General features: G+C 40.5%; 2 protein-coding genes across 4 annotated transcripts in view; one reads left to right on the plus strand and one right to left on the minus strand.

Annotated features, from left to right (window-relative positions):
* Positions 1–494: 494 nt before the first annotated feature.
* cnbpa (CCHC-type zinc finger, nucleic acid binding protein a) lies at positions 495–11,066 on the minus strand. Of its 2 annotated transcripts, none has more exons than XM_081386402.1 (5): positions 10,884–11,066; positions 9,699–9,810; positions 9,532–9,597; positions 7,773–7,971; positions 495–1,490 (listed from the first exon to the last, which is right to left on the minus strand). In XM_081386402.1, exons 2-5 carry the CDS (start codon positions 9,805–9,807, stop codon positions 1,373–1,375), a joined length of 492 nt encoding a protein of 163 aa, XP_081242528.1. In that variant the 5' UTR covers positions 9,808–9,810; positions 10,884–11,066; the 3' UTR covers positions 495–1,372. The 2 variants fall into 2 exon arrangements, with proteins under 2 accessions (XP_081242528.1, XP_081242529.1); XM_081386403.1 differs by having other exon boundaries at positions 10,480–10,890.
* A 3,931-nt stretch (positions 11,067–14,997) lies between these two features.
* The window catches only part of raf1a (Raf-1 proto-oncogene, serine/threonine kinase a), a 41,808-nt gene continuing 40,465 nt past the window's right edge, over positions 14,998–16,340 (plus strand). For both annotated transcript variants that reach the window (XM_081386392.1, XM_081386394.1), the window contains exon 1: positions 14,998–15,111. The gene's annotated coding sequence lies outside the window, so the exon portion shown is untranslated. The remainder of the gene's footprint in view (positions 15,112–16,340) is intronic.

Below are 16,340 nucleotides of genomic sequence, written 5' to 3' on the forward strand. Positions count from 1 at the left end.
TACAATCACAATGTTTTATTTAAAATATTTTATGATTAATTATTTTATTTATATTTGTTTTACTGTTTTTCTTGTCTATATTCATCTGTATGCACGTTCTTTGTGGATATACCACCGAGAAGCATTTGTGTGCAGTTGTGCAATGACAATACAAAAAGTATAATAATTCTAATACCAAATTTAGCATTTTGATCAAAAGTAAATTTTTTTACTTTTTATCATGTCTTGAAGTATCGCAATAATATTGTATCGTGACATGGTTTCGTTACACCCCACTACTCAACTTTTCAGTGCATGTCATCTACTAAATGTGTCTGATGAAACTTAAAATCTGTTTTTACACACTTAAAAAAAGTTTTACACACTTAAAAAATAAATAAAGTTGCTTTTGAAATCTAAGACCTAATAAACGGCAAATGCCTTCAAGGGAATGCTTTCATATTTTTCTAGATGAATGAATGAATGAATGAATGAATGAATGAATGAAGACAGACTCCCCATCCTCCTCCAGCTTTATTGACAGTTTAAAATTACACATCTATGTTCTAGGACTTAAGTTGCAATTTCCTCCGACTTAAAAACTGAGTACAAGCACTGATATTCTTACAGTAGTCCAAGTGATATTATACAAAAATATCTGATTTCTGTGAAAACATTCTTTTTGCAAATTGTTGCTAATTCCACGTGTCTCTTTATTGTTCCGGATAATTTAAAGGTAGAAAGGACTAAAATTACTCTATAACTTGCAGCATTAACAAGCATTGTTTGATGAATCTGCAAACATGACTTTAGATAGATAAATGTCAAACAAAATAAAAATGCAAAAAAAAAAAAAAAAAAAAGAGAAAAGAAAATGACTTCTGATATTCAAATTAAGCCAAAATACCAATATAACATTTCCATAGTAGAGACACTTTGCCGTAATGGAGCTCCTGCGATCGATGAAAATGGTTTTGTCTGTCCTCTTAAGCCAGCTTACACTTTTCTCCATATAACCACAAAAAATAAAACAAAACGGCCGATTTAAGCCTTCACCTGACTTCTCTCTCATTTCATCTAAGCTTCATCTGCGTGATCCCAGAGGTCCCGTGGCACACGACGTCCCAGTCGCAGATCCTCTCACCAGCGCGTGGAAAGGGCTCCTTTAACCGAGCGTCATGCGTTACACCTCTACCTACCTAAATAAACATCTCATTTTAAACGCAATATGAATTTTTTTTTTTTAACCCCTCTTCTTTATAACAAAGGAAAACACAACTCAAAGCTGCTCACTGGCCTGGAAAGGCCTCTGTTTGCCAGGTGTTGGCCAATGAAGAGGATTTAGAGAAGAGAAACAACCATCAATCAGGAAAGGAGGGGCGTCGAGGAGGAGTTACGCGGACGCTTCGATGGTGCACTCTCGGGCCAGGTGACCGGTCTTCCCACAGTTGTAGCAGTTCACCTCAGTGGCCTTGCTGCACTGCACCGCCACGTGCCCGATCTCTCCACACCTGCAACACACACACACACACACTTCAGGGTCCTGGCAAACACACACTCCTGCTCTGCGCTCTCTATAGCAGTCGAGATGAGTCACGATTTTTGAATATTTGATTATCGGTCATGTAACCAGAGGGTGATGCATCTAAAAGCGGTCAACCAACTCTCAGACAGAAGTACTCATGACCTCACACCAGAGCCTGCGAGCGGAGTGGTGATGTTTCCTCAGAGCGGAGAGAGGCCGATTACGCTCCGCTCACTGTACCCAGAATGCCCTTTGTGGCGTGCTGGTTAGAAAATATGTGTGTTCAGTTGTAGTTGTTCATTTAAGCCATTAGTCGAATAATCGCATATTTAACCTGTTAACCGTTGCCAGAGCGCGGGCGCACTGAAGCGGTTTTTTTTATAAATAGTTCAAAGTTACTATCAGATTTAATGTTATACCTTGACAAACTATACATCATTACAAAGATATAAGACTCAAGTTTCAGAATTTGACCACTATTGTATTCTGAGAAACTTATAGCGACAGTTATTTCTTAATTTGTGTCAGGAGTTATGAAATGAAAAAATGAGTCGATACCTTTGATATGAATTATGCGCGTCAGCCGCTTTCATTCATAAAAAAACTCCCGTGCCGTCGTCATGACAGCGATACACAAAACAACGTCCTTCCGGGCTTTTAGCTAAAAAATGTGCAGATTTGGAGAAATATTGATATATTCTCATAGGTTTACATCAGATTTCTATAGACAGGAATAATATTTATTGAATTTATACCCAAATGCGTCGATGTAATCATTATGAGCGTTTGTATACTCTGTTAATGCGTTTTCAATTCATACCAAAAGCCTGAGGGCGCCCTCGCCGCCCTGTGCACAGTATTAGAACATGAAGAAGTGCCATAATCATGTGACAATCCAGGAAGCCTCGAACACACACACAGCTAACAACAGATCGCGCTGTAACATGGAGAAACAGTCGTTTTGAAGACAATAAACATGTTTGCTATGATATTTGAGTTACCTGTGTTTTTCAATCCATGCCAGGTATTTCCATAATAATAGATTATATTTATAATGTAATGCTAATCTATATAGACTATCATTGTGCAGAACAGTATACAATAGTATATTTTCTGTCTGATTTTTTTATCTGAAGCCAAATTAGATCACAGAAAATTATTTAAAATACTCGATTTGCTTTATAAAGTAAGTTTATAAGCACAAACATGGTTTTAATCTCATAAATTGTCGTGTATTGATGGTGTGCTAAGCTAACATGCTAGCTAGCCCTAGGTGCACCTGCCACCTAGAAGTTATATTTTTATTATTTTTTGAACGCTTACTGAAATGTTTCTTTATTCAAGAAATGCATTTAAAACAGTTTAGAATGTAAGGGTGAACTTTGAGAAAATAAATTAGTGACTGAAACCATATGAATAGCATGTGAATAGCCAGTCGTTAGTAACTAATGCAGACAAAAGAAATGCATATTTAGAGCCATAACCTGGCTGGAGAGGTGTGAATGTGTGCAGGGGGAGACTGAGACTGAATGGGGCTCGTTTGCACCACAAAACAATAAAGACAATATACTGCATAGATGGTAAGAAGATGACACTAAATATCAGTAGCATTTTAGCATCAAATCAAAATAAAGTCACATGACATGGTCTTGAAAAACATTTCACTAAATACAGAGTTTTGGACTTATTATCTTAAGATTTTAAACATAAAATGTTTAGACATGTGGCATTAGCTGTAGTGCATTTCTAGACTGCTCCAGGGCCAACTTCAATTTTATTTTCATGAGGATGTTTCATAAAAAATAATTTCTAATAACTTTACAAAACTTTGAAGCTATTTATAACAATTTTTGTCATTATGACAATAATTAATTCTACATTACAATAAACTGCCAGGTGTCAGCTTTCAAATGAGATCATACTTGTGCTTTTAGTACAAAGGGTTCATGAACTGTATCTGTTTCAGTTTGGGTATGTCATTTCTTGGGATTTTTCAAAAGTGGGGTTGCAGCTTAACAGGTTAAATTAATTTAATTAAATATATACTGCAGAGAATATTAAACCATGAGCGTTTATATAAAATATATATATCCTATTCTGCACTCAAGCACACGCGTACAGCTTGCTACACAGAACCGGCAAAAGGAATGATTATGAATGTGTCAAATATAGCAAGGAGACATTTTAAATGTTTATTAATCAACTAGTGTTGGACTCGGCTGCAAAGATGAAGCGGAGGAACACGTGGTGTTTGGTGACTCCCTCATAAAGACAGTGGCACTGCGGCTCCACACTCTCGCAGGGCTGTGATCGCGTACAGCCGTTGCTCTGTGCAGAGATCTACTGAACACCATGTCATGAGATCCACGGAGGACACAGCTTTTGCAGCACTCGGTTATCCGAAAGCCAGCAATAAGAGTTAAAATATTTCCTCTTGATGTAGCCTATTGGTATTCATATTGTATTAGGCCTACTAACTCCCATTAAACCCATCTAGGCCCAATCCTGCTCTCCAATATTTATTTCTGTGCTGTCAATGCCAGTTCATCACACTGTTAACTGTGTTCTCTGAGCGGCCGAGACAGTGACGGAGAGCGAACGCGGTTTAACTGTGTTCCCTGAGGGGCCGAGACAGTGACGGAGAGCGAACGCGGTTTAACTGTGTTCTCTGAGGGGCCGAGACAGTGACGGAGAGCGAACGCGGTTTAACTGTGTTCTCTGAGGGGCCGAGACAGTGACGGAGAGCGAACGCGGTTTAACTGTGTTCACTGAGGGGCCGAGACAGTGACGGAGAGCGAACGCGGTTTAACTGTGTTCTCTGAGGGGCCGAGACAGTGACGGAGAGCGAACGCGGTTTAACTGTGTTCTCTGAGGGGCCGAGACAGTGACGGAGAGCGAACGCGGTTTAACTGTGTTCTCTGAGGGGCCGAGACAGTGACGGAGAGCGAACGCGGTTTAACTGTGTTCTCTGAGGGGCCGAGACAGAGACGGAGAGCGAACGCGGTTTAACTGTGTTCTCTGAGGGGCCGAGACAGTGACGGAGAGCGAACGCGGTTTAACTGTGTTCTCTGAGGGGCCGAGACAGTGACGGAGAGCTAACGCGGTTTAACTGTGTTCACTGAGGGGCCGAGACAGTGACGGAGAGCGAACGCGGTTTAACTGTGTTCTCTGAGGGGCCGAGACAGTGACGGAGAGCGAACGCGGTTTAACTGTGTTCTCTGAGGGGCCGAGACAGTGACGGAGAGCGAACGCGGTTTAACTGTGTTCTCTGAGGGGCCGAGACAGTGACGGAGAGCGAACGCGGTTTAACTGTGTTCTCTGAGGGGCCGAGACAGTGACGGAGAGCGAACGCGGTTTAACTGTGTTCTCTGAGGGGCCGAGACAGTGACGGAGAGCGAACGCGGTTTAACTGTGTTCTCTGAGGGGCCGAGACAGTGACGGAGAGCGAACGCGGTTTAACTGTGTTCTCTGAGGGGCCGAGACAGTGACGGAGAGCGAACGCGGTTTAACTGTGTTCACTGAGGGGCCGAGACAGTGACGGAGAGCGAACGCGGTTTAACTGTGTTCTCTGAGGGGCCGAGACAGTGACGGAGAGCGAACGCGGTTTAACTGTGTTCTCTGAGGGGCCGAGACAGTGACGGAGAGCGAACGCGGTTTAACTGTGTTCACTGAGGGGCCGAGACAGTGACGGAGAGCGAACGCGGTTTAACTGTGTTCTCTGAGGGGCTGAGACAGTGACGGAGAGCGAACGCGGTTTAACTGTGTTCTCTGAGGGGCCGAGACAGTGACGGAGAGCGAACGCGGTTTAACTGTGTTCTCTGAGGGGCCGAGACAGTGACGGAGAGCGAACGCGGTTTAACTGTGTTCACTGAGGGGCCGAGACAGTGACGGAGAGCGAACGCGGTTTAACTGTGTTCTCTGAGGGGCCGAGACATTGACGGAGAGCGAACGCGGTTTAACTGTGTTCACTGAGGGGCCGAGACAGTGACGGAGAGCGAACGCGGTTTAACTGTGTTCTCTGAGGGGCCGAGACAGTGACGGAGAGCGAACGCGGTTTAACTGTGTTCTCTGAGGGGCCGAGACAGTGACGGAGAGCGAACGCGGTTTAACTGTGTTCTCTGAGGGGCCGAGACAGTGACGGAGAGCGAACGCGGTTTAACTGTGTTCTCTGAGGGGCCGAGACAGTGACGGAGAGCGAACGCGGTTTAACTGTGTTCTCTGAGGGGCCGAGACAGTGACGGAGAGCGAACGCGGTTTAACTGTGTTCTCTGAGGGGCCGAGACAGTGACGGAGAGCGAACGCGGTTTAACTGTGTTCTCTGAGGGGCCGAGACAGTGACGGAGAGCGAACGCGGTTTAACTGTGTTCTCTGAGCGGCCGAGACAGTGACGGAGAGCGAACGCGGTTTAACTGTGTTCTCTGAGGGGCCGAGACAGAGACGGAGAGCGAACGCGGTTTAACTGTGTTCTCTGAGGGGCCGAGACAGTGACGGAGAGCGAACGCGGTTTAACTGTGTTCTCTGAGGGGCCGAGACAGTGACGGAGAGCGAACGCGGTTTAACTGTGTTCTCTGAGGGGCCGAGACAGTGACGGAGAGCGAACGCGGTTTAACTGTGTTCTCTGAGGGGCCGAGACAGTGACGGAGAGCGAACGCGGTTTAACTGTGTTCTCTGAGGGGCCGAGACAGTGACGGAGAGCGAACGCGGTTTAACTGTGTTCTCTGAGGGGCCGAGACAGTGACGGAGAGCTAACGCGGTTTAACTGTGTTCTCTGAGGGGCCGAGACAGTGACGGAGAGCGAACGCGGTTTAACTGTGTTCTCTGAGGGGCCGAGACAGTGACGGAGAGCGAACGCGGTTTAACTGTGTTCTCTGAGGGGCCGAGACAGTGACGGAGAGCGAACGCGGTTTAACTGTGTTCTCTGAGGGGCCGAGACAGTGACGGAGAGCTAACGCGGTTTAACTGTGTTCTCTGAGCGGCCGAGACAGTGACGGAGAGCGAACGCGGTTTAACTGTGTTCTCTGAGGGGCCGAGACAGAGACGGAGAGCGAACGCGGTTTAACTGTGTTCTCTGAGGGGCCGAGACATTGACGGAGAGCGAACGCGGTTTAACTGTGTTCTCTGAGGGGCCGAGACAGTGACGGAGAGCGAACGCGGTTTAACTGTGTTCACTGAGGGGCCGAGACAGTGACGGAGAGCGAACGCGGTTTAACTGTGTTCTCTGAGGGGCCGAGACAGTGACGGAGAGCGAACGCGGTTTAACTGTGTTCTCTGAGGGGCCGAGACATTGACGGAGAGCGAACGCGGTTTAACTGTGTTCTCTGAGGGGCCGAGACAGTGACGGAGAGCGAACGCGGTTTAACTGTGTTCTCTGAGGGGCCGAGACAGTGACGGAGAGCGAACGCGGTTTAACTGTGTTCTCTGAGGGGCCGAGACAGTGACGGAGAGCGAACGCGGTTTAACTGTGTTCTCTGAGGGGCCGAGACATTGACGGAGAGCGAACGCGGTTTAACTGTGTTCTCTGAGGGGCTGAGACAGTGACGGAGAGCGAACGCGGTTTAACTGTGTTCTCTGAGGGGCCGAGACAGTGACGGAGAGCTAACGCGGTTTAGTAGTGGTTGTAATAGTTCTTGTCAAAGGGACCTAATGTGTGGATATAATGCGCTTAAAAACAGACCGTTCAGAGTGAAATATGAGACAGGCTGTTGTTGAAAATAAGACCTTGTTCTTAAGTGACTTGTCTGCTTAAATAAAGGTTACCTATAACGTTGTTAAATATAACAGAGATAAAAGCATACAATGTTATTGACACCGTTTTCAACTGAAAACTATGCGTTTTGGCCGTTCATTCACCAGTGTTTTGGGGGTCTGAAAACGGGTTTCAAAGTGAAAGTTTTTGAAAACGATACCGTTATCATCTCTGTGTAAACTAGAAAAACATGAATTTGTGGAAACAGTGACGTCATGCGTGTCAGTGCTCAGCCTATATTCTTTACAAACCACATTTGAGTCGTTTTAGCAGATCCTTGAGAACAGGGATCGTTCTGACAATGCTGCATCTGTACGTGAAAAAACTTTTCCATTTTCCCTTTGCACTGCTGTCGTGTAAACGTACCCTGTGTCAGTTTATTTTTCTCTTTGGTGTGGAGGCCACAACTGTCTCTTTGAGACGGGACGCCTTCTGGCTACAGCATCCATACGCGAGTAAATAATTCTTATATTTGGGTGAACTCTTTCTTTAAAGCAGCCAGCTCTGTAGAAGAGGACTTACCGGTAGCACTTGACCTTGTCACACAGTTTCTGGATGTGTCCGAAGCCCCCGCAGGAGTAGCACTTCTGCTCGTTGGCGTGGTCACAGTCGCGAGCCACGTGACCGGCTTTACCGCAGTTATAACAACACTGCTCCCTTTCCTTTTTGGGCTCTTTACAGTCTCTGGAAATATGGCCACTCCTGTGGCAGTTGTAGCATGCTGGGTTTAAACAACAAAAAACATTTAAATCAACCATGAGAACCAATGATGCAAAGTACCAGCAACACACATCCAAAGTGACACGCAGAAATGCACACAAAATTGTCAAATTGCCCATCTCTCATTGAGTATCATCGTAAACACAGTCAGTTATGTCTTCAGTGAACACAAACATGTGAGATGAGAAGCGTAACATTACACTAGACCCGTGCAGCTCTGAAAGGGACAGCAGGCTACTCCTGTTTTTATGGCAATCAAACAAAAGACACAAAACAAATTGCTCAATGCTCTTGGCTGAACAACTTTAATGAGGGTTAATCTATATTTATACAGTGAAGACTATATAGTGATATTTTACAGTTGATTACTAGTTCTGTAACTGAACATCTAGTTTAGACCTACATGAAAAACCTGAAAAGAACGGTTTACTTCATTTTTATTTGTACTATTGCTCATAAATTGATTATTTGTTCATATTACACGGCTCTGTGGAATACTTGATTCTGATTGGTCAATCACGCCATACAGCGCTATATTATTCCCCGGTAACAACCGCTGAACACAGAAACACAGGCTCATCCGGGTCACTGAAGCCAGCAGCGCTATACGCTTGGTGAGCTAATAAAATATTAGAACTCAGTCGAATCAATATATTGAGTACAGTTATTTAATTATGCCATCCAGTATCGTGGACTCGCGCTCTCGTTTCATAGCAGCCACTGCCATTTCGTGACTATGGTTTTATACACTGTAAAGGATTACGAACAGGTATGATTTTAAAACAGTTTAATCTGAAATCAACATCTCAGATCCCCATAATTATTTATGTGTTGAAAGGCTGTGTGATAAGTGTGTCTAGTTTGATCTTGCCGCTGGAACTGCTCACTCCGCTAAAGCTTTGCGTTTAAACACCTAATGAAATATTTCAACTCGGATCAATATTTCACATCTAATTATTTTCTTATGTGGCAAGTAGCCGTGTAATAAATAGATAATGTCCATCCAGCTGGTTATCATCAGAATAAACCCCTTTGTGTGTGTGTTATCTCAGAATAAACCCCTTCATGTGTCTGTGTGTGTGTGTTATCTCAGAATAAACCCCTTCATGTGTCTGTGTGTGTGTGTGTGTGTGTGTTATCTCAGAATAAACCCCTTCATATGTGTGTGTGTGTGTGTGTGTGTGTGTGTGTTATCTCAGAATAAACCCCTTCAGGCCGATGAAGACCTGATCACCCAGTCAGGGTTTATTCTGAGATAACAACCGGCTGGATGTACATCATCTCTTATTTTATTAAGTGACTGTCTTTAACAACATTTAAAATGTATATGAGTTAGGCTAGTAGTTTTAGGTGTCATAACCTTATTAACGTTAACGTTTATGGATCCAAAACAACTAAAACAACAACAACTAAAACAATACCAGGCCTATTTCACTTTATGTATTTATTACTTTGTTTGTGGAGGGGTCACCCGGGCCAGTAGAAAACCCCCTGGTGTTGAGCCCTGCAAAAGATCCTCAAGTTCTAGTGAGTGGAAGTGTGATGAGGCGCAGCATCTTACCATCCTCGGTCTGCTCACAGTCTCTGGCGATGTGACCCTGCTCTCCACACCGGTAGCAGAACAGATCTACACACACACACACACACACACACACACAGAGAGAGAGAGCATGAGTCAGCTCCTGGACAGATGCGCTGTGTTTAAATAAAGCCCTGCGGTCCTCCTACCCTTTCCTCGTCCCCGACCCCGGCCCCGGCCCCGGCCCGCGTTAGGACAGTTCTTGATCCAGTGTCCGGAGCGGCCGCATCCAAAGCACTCGCTGGTACTCATGTCCATTCTCTGCGGAGATCAAAACCTCATTAGGTCCAACAGGTCATGTGGAAAACTCATGCCACAAAGACTAACATAATGCAAAAAAATATGCCTATATTTAGGACTCATTTTTTTGCATTAAACATCATTTTAATAATTAAACAAGTGTTTCTATAGTAGCAGTTGTTGTATATATTCACTTTGTAATCTAAGTTAATTCATTCCTTCTCAAAAACTCATTTTCAGTGCCAAATCATGCCGACACCACATTTCCAGGACGGCCGATCCAGTCTAAGTGTTCAACTGTAGTGTGAGCTGGATAGCACAATCGTTACACCCAACTTTAATAACTTAATGATGTCAATGGCAATAACCCACACTCATATGGTGTGAATGGGAAGGCTGACGGCACATGGCACGTGTCCTAGCCTCACTGCTACTGCTAAACACACATCTAACACTGTTAACAGGGCTGACACTGGAAACAATGATCAATACTCATACACGTTATTTAATCAGAGGAGTTATGAAGGCCTAAACATCTGCATAATGGTTTAATACCTGTTCTAATCATGAAATCATACATCAGCCCGAGGAAACGCAGTAGCGTGAACTGCTCTCGGCTACACTAGAGTAAGTTATATTCATACGGCATATAAATGAATGTATGTATATAAGTTTATAGATGTAACTTACACCTGATAAATGACACACGATTGAAGGAAAGTCACATGTTCACCGTCCACAACCTTACCACCTCAACACTGGGCCGCATCGTGCAGATTCAACTCAAAAACCTCACAAAAACACTCAGTTCTATCACTAATCTGCATTGGTGTGAGTTTTTATGAACTGCTGTGTGTTTTATTTCTGGAATTGCACACGTGCACGTGCACTTCTACGAGTCTTTCCCGCGCAGGCACGCGCTGCAGCAGGCCTCGGCTAGCTCAACGCGCGTGATTACACACACTCACTCGCTACACACACACACTGCGGTCAACATATTCAACGCCAGTATTAAAGATGTAACGGATCATTAAGTTAATATGAACAAAACCAGTTGGAATTGAGAGTTTGTCGCTGATAATATGTGTACTCACCTATAACAGAACACTAGCCTGTTAGCTGTGACTCACTGCTGTTTACTCCTCCCTTCAGCACTGCGCATGAATCCGCTGAGCGACAGATACAGTAGCCAATAAGAGATCCCGATTTAGCGCGGGGGCAACCAATGAGGATCGACTGCCTGGAGACACCCCTCCATTCTGTCCAATCACTGATCTAGAAGAAACACTTGTCATGCCCACACAAACAACACGGTTGGAAATATTCAGAAATGGAATATTATCGTTGTGCTTGTTTGTATATCATCTGTAGCCTTTTGTAAAAACATAGAACTACTGGAATATATTACAAGTGTTATTTCCAAACATGTTATTCCAAGTCTGTGGTTAACGTTACGTTTATGCAGATCCTACAACAACATCTCAGAGTTTAGTTATGGGAGAGAACTCAAACTGACAGTGAGTTATTAATAATCATTTGAATAAGCAGTTCAGAACAAGAAATCGTGCAGTAATCTGCTTCAAAACAAGCATCAGTCGACGGAATCATATCATATTTCGCATTGTTGTTTCATATTTTATATTTCTGTTCCCCGATAAAGCACCCGTAGCCGCTGGTGCATCATTATTATTTCATATCTAGTCGCCAGATCGGATTTAAAAATAAATAAATAATAGTAGGAGTAGTAGGCTATGCGGACAACTTCTTTCGGTGTCTGCATAGCATACTACACTGTCACATTTACTGCCATAAATAGTAAGAGTAGTGTGCTACTTTGAATTCAACCATATTAATTATGGTTAGCAAACGATAAAATGTGTCTTTTAAAACTGCATCCATATCCACATTTAATTGAGGTCATGGAAATCTTATATACGTAGAATATGCTCTTCATTTACTGCAACTATCTGTATTCAGTCCCCCAACTATTCATCCCGATTTCACATCATATAAAGCAACATGGCTTACTTATTTTTAAATTATATTCATAAATTAAAAGTAATGAACATAATTTGACTCAACGTATAATTAATATTAAAACTACAACCTCATGGCTCACACCTGTGGTTGTTTAATATTCATTTCAGTACACGAGTACACTGATATTCAAATATCAGTTATATTATTTTACTTTACTTTACTATATGGGTCAATGACATATAAGGATTTTCCACAGGCCAATTTTAAAATACAAAAAAATTAAAATAATACCTGTTGCAATTGTTCAAACATTAAGGATGTTGTGTACACCTAAATTCATTTAAAAATTTTAATTTAAGTGATTTTAGTGTTTTTTCATCTAGATGAATTGTCCTTAGCCTTAAAAAATGTCATGTGGTGTGACCGTGATTTATCTTAAAATTAATTAATTTTTTTACAAGTTTTTAGTAATTAAAGTGTTTATAAACCAAGTATTTGCATTTCTTTTGAGTTTTTGTAAATCATGATCTCATTTTTTGTTCTATAATTCCTTCTTAAATCTAGTTAACAGACTTATTTTTCCTGTAAATCACATAAAACTGATAGAAATGTTTTAAAAATATAATTTACTAAAGCATACTGTATCAGTGATTTCAGTGTATTCAGCCAAAGAAATAAGATATTTTATTTTAAATTTAATACAGTGATTGCTTTTATTGGTCGCACAACATGATGAGTGGTCGCTCCAAATGACACGAAGACCTTATATAGTTAAAAATCTATTGAAATAGATCAATGAACAATACATTTTATACAAAAAAAATAGATTTAAACCAGATTTTATACAAATTTCACAGAATTTTCCTGAACATAAACATTTCCTTTTATAAAAATCACATCACAAACACTTGTGCACCATTTAATTTAACTTGACTTAGAATTTCTTTCTAACAAATAATAATGTTATAGATATAAATTATTTCCTAAAAGTATTGTATACAGGTAACATTTGGGGTCAATGGTTTTTTTTAACTAATACTTTTATTAATCAAGGACACATTCAGTTAATAAAAAGTGACAGTAAAGATATTTAGGCTATAATGTTACGAAAGATTATATTTCAAATAAATGCTGTTTTTTTAACTTTCTATTCATCAAATAATCCTGACATATAAAATGTATCACAGTTTCCACAAAAATATGAACATTGATAATAATCAGAAATGTTTCTTGAGCAGCAAATCATTAGTGACCCTGGATCACAAAACCAGTCACAAGTTGCAGTCACATACCCTTATACTATAGCCAACAATACATAGTATGGGTCAAAATTATCGATTTTTCTTTTATTCCAAAAATCATTAGGATATTAAATAAAGATAATGTTTCATATTTTGTAAATGTCCTACCGTAAATTTATAAAACATTTATTTTTGTGAGTGAATATAGCAATATCGCAAACATAAATGGACAACTTTAAAGGAGATTTTCTCAATGTTTCGATTGTGTAGCACCCTCAGACTCCAGATTTTCAGTTGTATCGGCCAAATATTGTTCTATCTTAAAAAATTATACATCAATAGAAAGCTTATTTATTCAGCTTTCATATGATGTATAAATCTCAATTTAAAAAAATTGACCCATGTGACATTGACCCATTGAGTGGTTTTATGGTCCAGGGTTACATATTAGAGTGATTTCTGAAGGATCATGTGACACTAAAGACTGGAGTAACGATGCTGAAAATTCAGCTTTGATCATAGGAATAAATTACAGTTTACTATATATTCACATAGAAAACAGATATTTTAAACTGTGATAATTTTTCACTCTTCTATCATGGTACTCCGCTCTTGCTGCAGGGTCAGAATTTTTTCGCTTGGCAGTGGCATCTGGTAAAATAGATTAAAATAGTTTTAAATAAATAAATAGGCAATAATAAATAAACTACTAATAAATGCATAATTACTAAACTGAAATTACATGCTCTAATTTTTTTTTTTGCATTTTTCTCATATTGTACAAAGAGTAAACATAAACTGTCTGAAATATATATATATATATAAAAAAAATCCCAAATTGCATAAAAATCTATTCCAAATGATACTAAAGTAAAGTACTTTTTTTATATAAACCGTCAATTGAATATAAAAGCATAAAACTGCCAATCTAGGACATATATCTATCATTGAAAACAGTCTGCAGTGGTCGCACCACATGATATTTGGTCGTACTACATGATATTTTCAAATTCAGTCAAAATTTACAGGCACAGAATTGGCCACCTAAACAAAACAAGCTAGCTTGCCAAAAAAGGTCACTATGAAATTTATAATAAAATATATATTTGTAGAAATAACTTTAATATTAATTTTTTTTTTAGGTCATACCACATGACATCCAAATGTGGCAACTACTTACCAAGGCAACCATTACAGAGGGTTTTTTTTTCTAATTTGAGAGAATTACAAACCTGCTTGCTGCTTCCATGGGTCCTTGGTAAATTGGTATATGATGTAACTTCCTGTGTTTGAATAGTTTTTGATCATAATAGTCCCAAAATGGTAGTTCCCTGCCACTGTTGCCTTTGGCTTGCTCAGTTGGGGATATTTGGGGATATTCAGTTTAACGTGGACGTTTTCCACTAGAAACAAACATTGATGTATTATTTTAATTTAATACTGTGAAGCTGCTTTGATACAATCTGTATTGTGAAAAGCGCTATATAAATAAGCTTGACTTGACTTGATGGTCACACCACATGATATTTCATAAAATGGACGTCATATTATGATGGAAATATAAATACAAATGCTTTGAATTTTTTTAAAGGATTACAAAACATTTTGGAAATCATGACAAATAGAGCAGAAAATAAATTTGAATAAATTCAGAGTAATTTCAAAGACGTTTTCAAAACAGAAGTTATGGCCGGACGGTCGCACCACATGTTTTGACACTTTAAATAACAAAAAAAAAAAAAAAATAAAAAAAATAATAATCAAAAAAAATAATAAGTAAAGGTTTTTGAAAAGTTAAAGTGAGTACATACATGGGAGAGGTATATACAAATATACAGTATCTTTTTATGCATTTAAACCCGTTTTTGCCTGAAAAATTGCAATCGGACAGAAAATGTAGGCGTCTCATTGACCCATATATATATATTTATATTACTTTATTACTTCATATATCTTTATATCGGTGTGTGTGTGTGTGTGTGTGTGTGAGAGAGAGAGAGAGAGAGAGAGAGAGAGAGAGAGGTTGCACTAGTCTTGTGTCGGTGACGTCATCGTCGTTTCTTCAGGTTATGGCGGAGCTCAACTCTTCAAACTTTCTCTGGTGAGTGTTTACCGCTCCTAAAATGCATCATGAGTTTTGTAATGAACGTGTCACATCTCATATTAGCTTTTCGTCAAGTGATTATAAAAATGTGACTGGCTTGTGAAATGTTTGTAGAGTTTGCAGTTTGATTTAATATGTTTATGTAAAGAAATAGGGCCGCAGATGTAAAAAGGTCTGCTCAACAACATTCACACCAGTGTGTGTAACCAGTGCCTTTAGCAGCATGTAATGATTGCCTTGCGAATAAAGATCATTATATTCGCTTATCATGTTTTCCATGAAGTTTACACCCCTTTTCCGATTACATAGGCTATTAGCGACTGGACTTGTGTTTGTTATGAATCTCTTCTGCTCATAAACACACACTGAACATGGGTTATTAAACACAGTCGAGCAACAGCAAGAGCTTGTGTGAGTGTTCGGCCTAAACTTACACGATTGTGCTATTTTGGCAGCTTTTTAGGTTTACTTTAGGTTTTCCTGGAAAATACAGCCTATATTTAAAAGTTACAGAATCTGGACTGCCTGTATGTTTGTTTGTTTCAGTATTATGACACGATACAATTCCAGTAAGTTTCTGTATTTGAGAAGAGATGTCACTGCAGTTGTGTAAGTACAATTGTGTAAAGCCTAACAACTGATAAAGGCAGGGAAGGTGACAGAATTTCTTTTTTTTTTTTGTCATGCTGGTTAATAGTTTCTTCACATCTTGAAAGCAATCACTAAGTTAAGTGGTCTAAAAGTATTTATATGTATATGTGTGTATATCGTCTGTGGAAGTCGCAGAACCATAGAATGTTCGTCCAATCATTGCATTGGGTCCTGTCTGTCAGTGTAGGCCCTATGTATTTCCACACCTCCGCGCAGACATCACACACACACCATCAGTGCGTTTCATGCTCTGCCGAGTTGTAGACAGACGTCAGTCACAGAGCAGCGCAGACGAAACAGCCTTTTACAGTTCCTCCTGAACCAAAACATCCAGCTCATGCTGCCTTCACGCCATGACTACTGTCATTTGGAAGATATGAAACCCGTGACCAGTGATGGGAATAACCGCGTTATAAATAACGGCGTTACTGTTTTCAGTAACGAGTAATGTAATTGATTACTCTTCCCATCTTAATAACACCGTTACTGCCAAAAAATTCAGCGCATTACTATAATTGAAGCTGTTTTTTTTTTTTTATCCGACCAACTAGATCTCTGACGCCGGCTTCACACGG

This window comes from Scardinius erythrophthalmus (genome assembly GCF_964197995.2).
Source record: "Scardinius erythrophthalmus genome assembly, chromosome: 15".
NCBI classification, from domain to species: Eukaryota; Metazoa; Chordata; class Actinopteri; order Cypriniformes; family Leuciscidae; genus Scardinius; species Scardinius erythrophthalmus.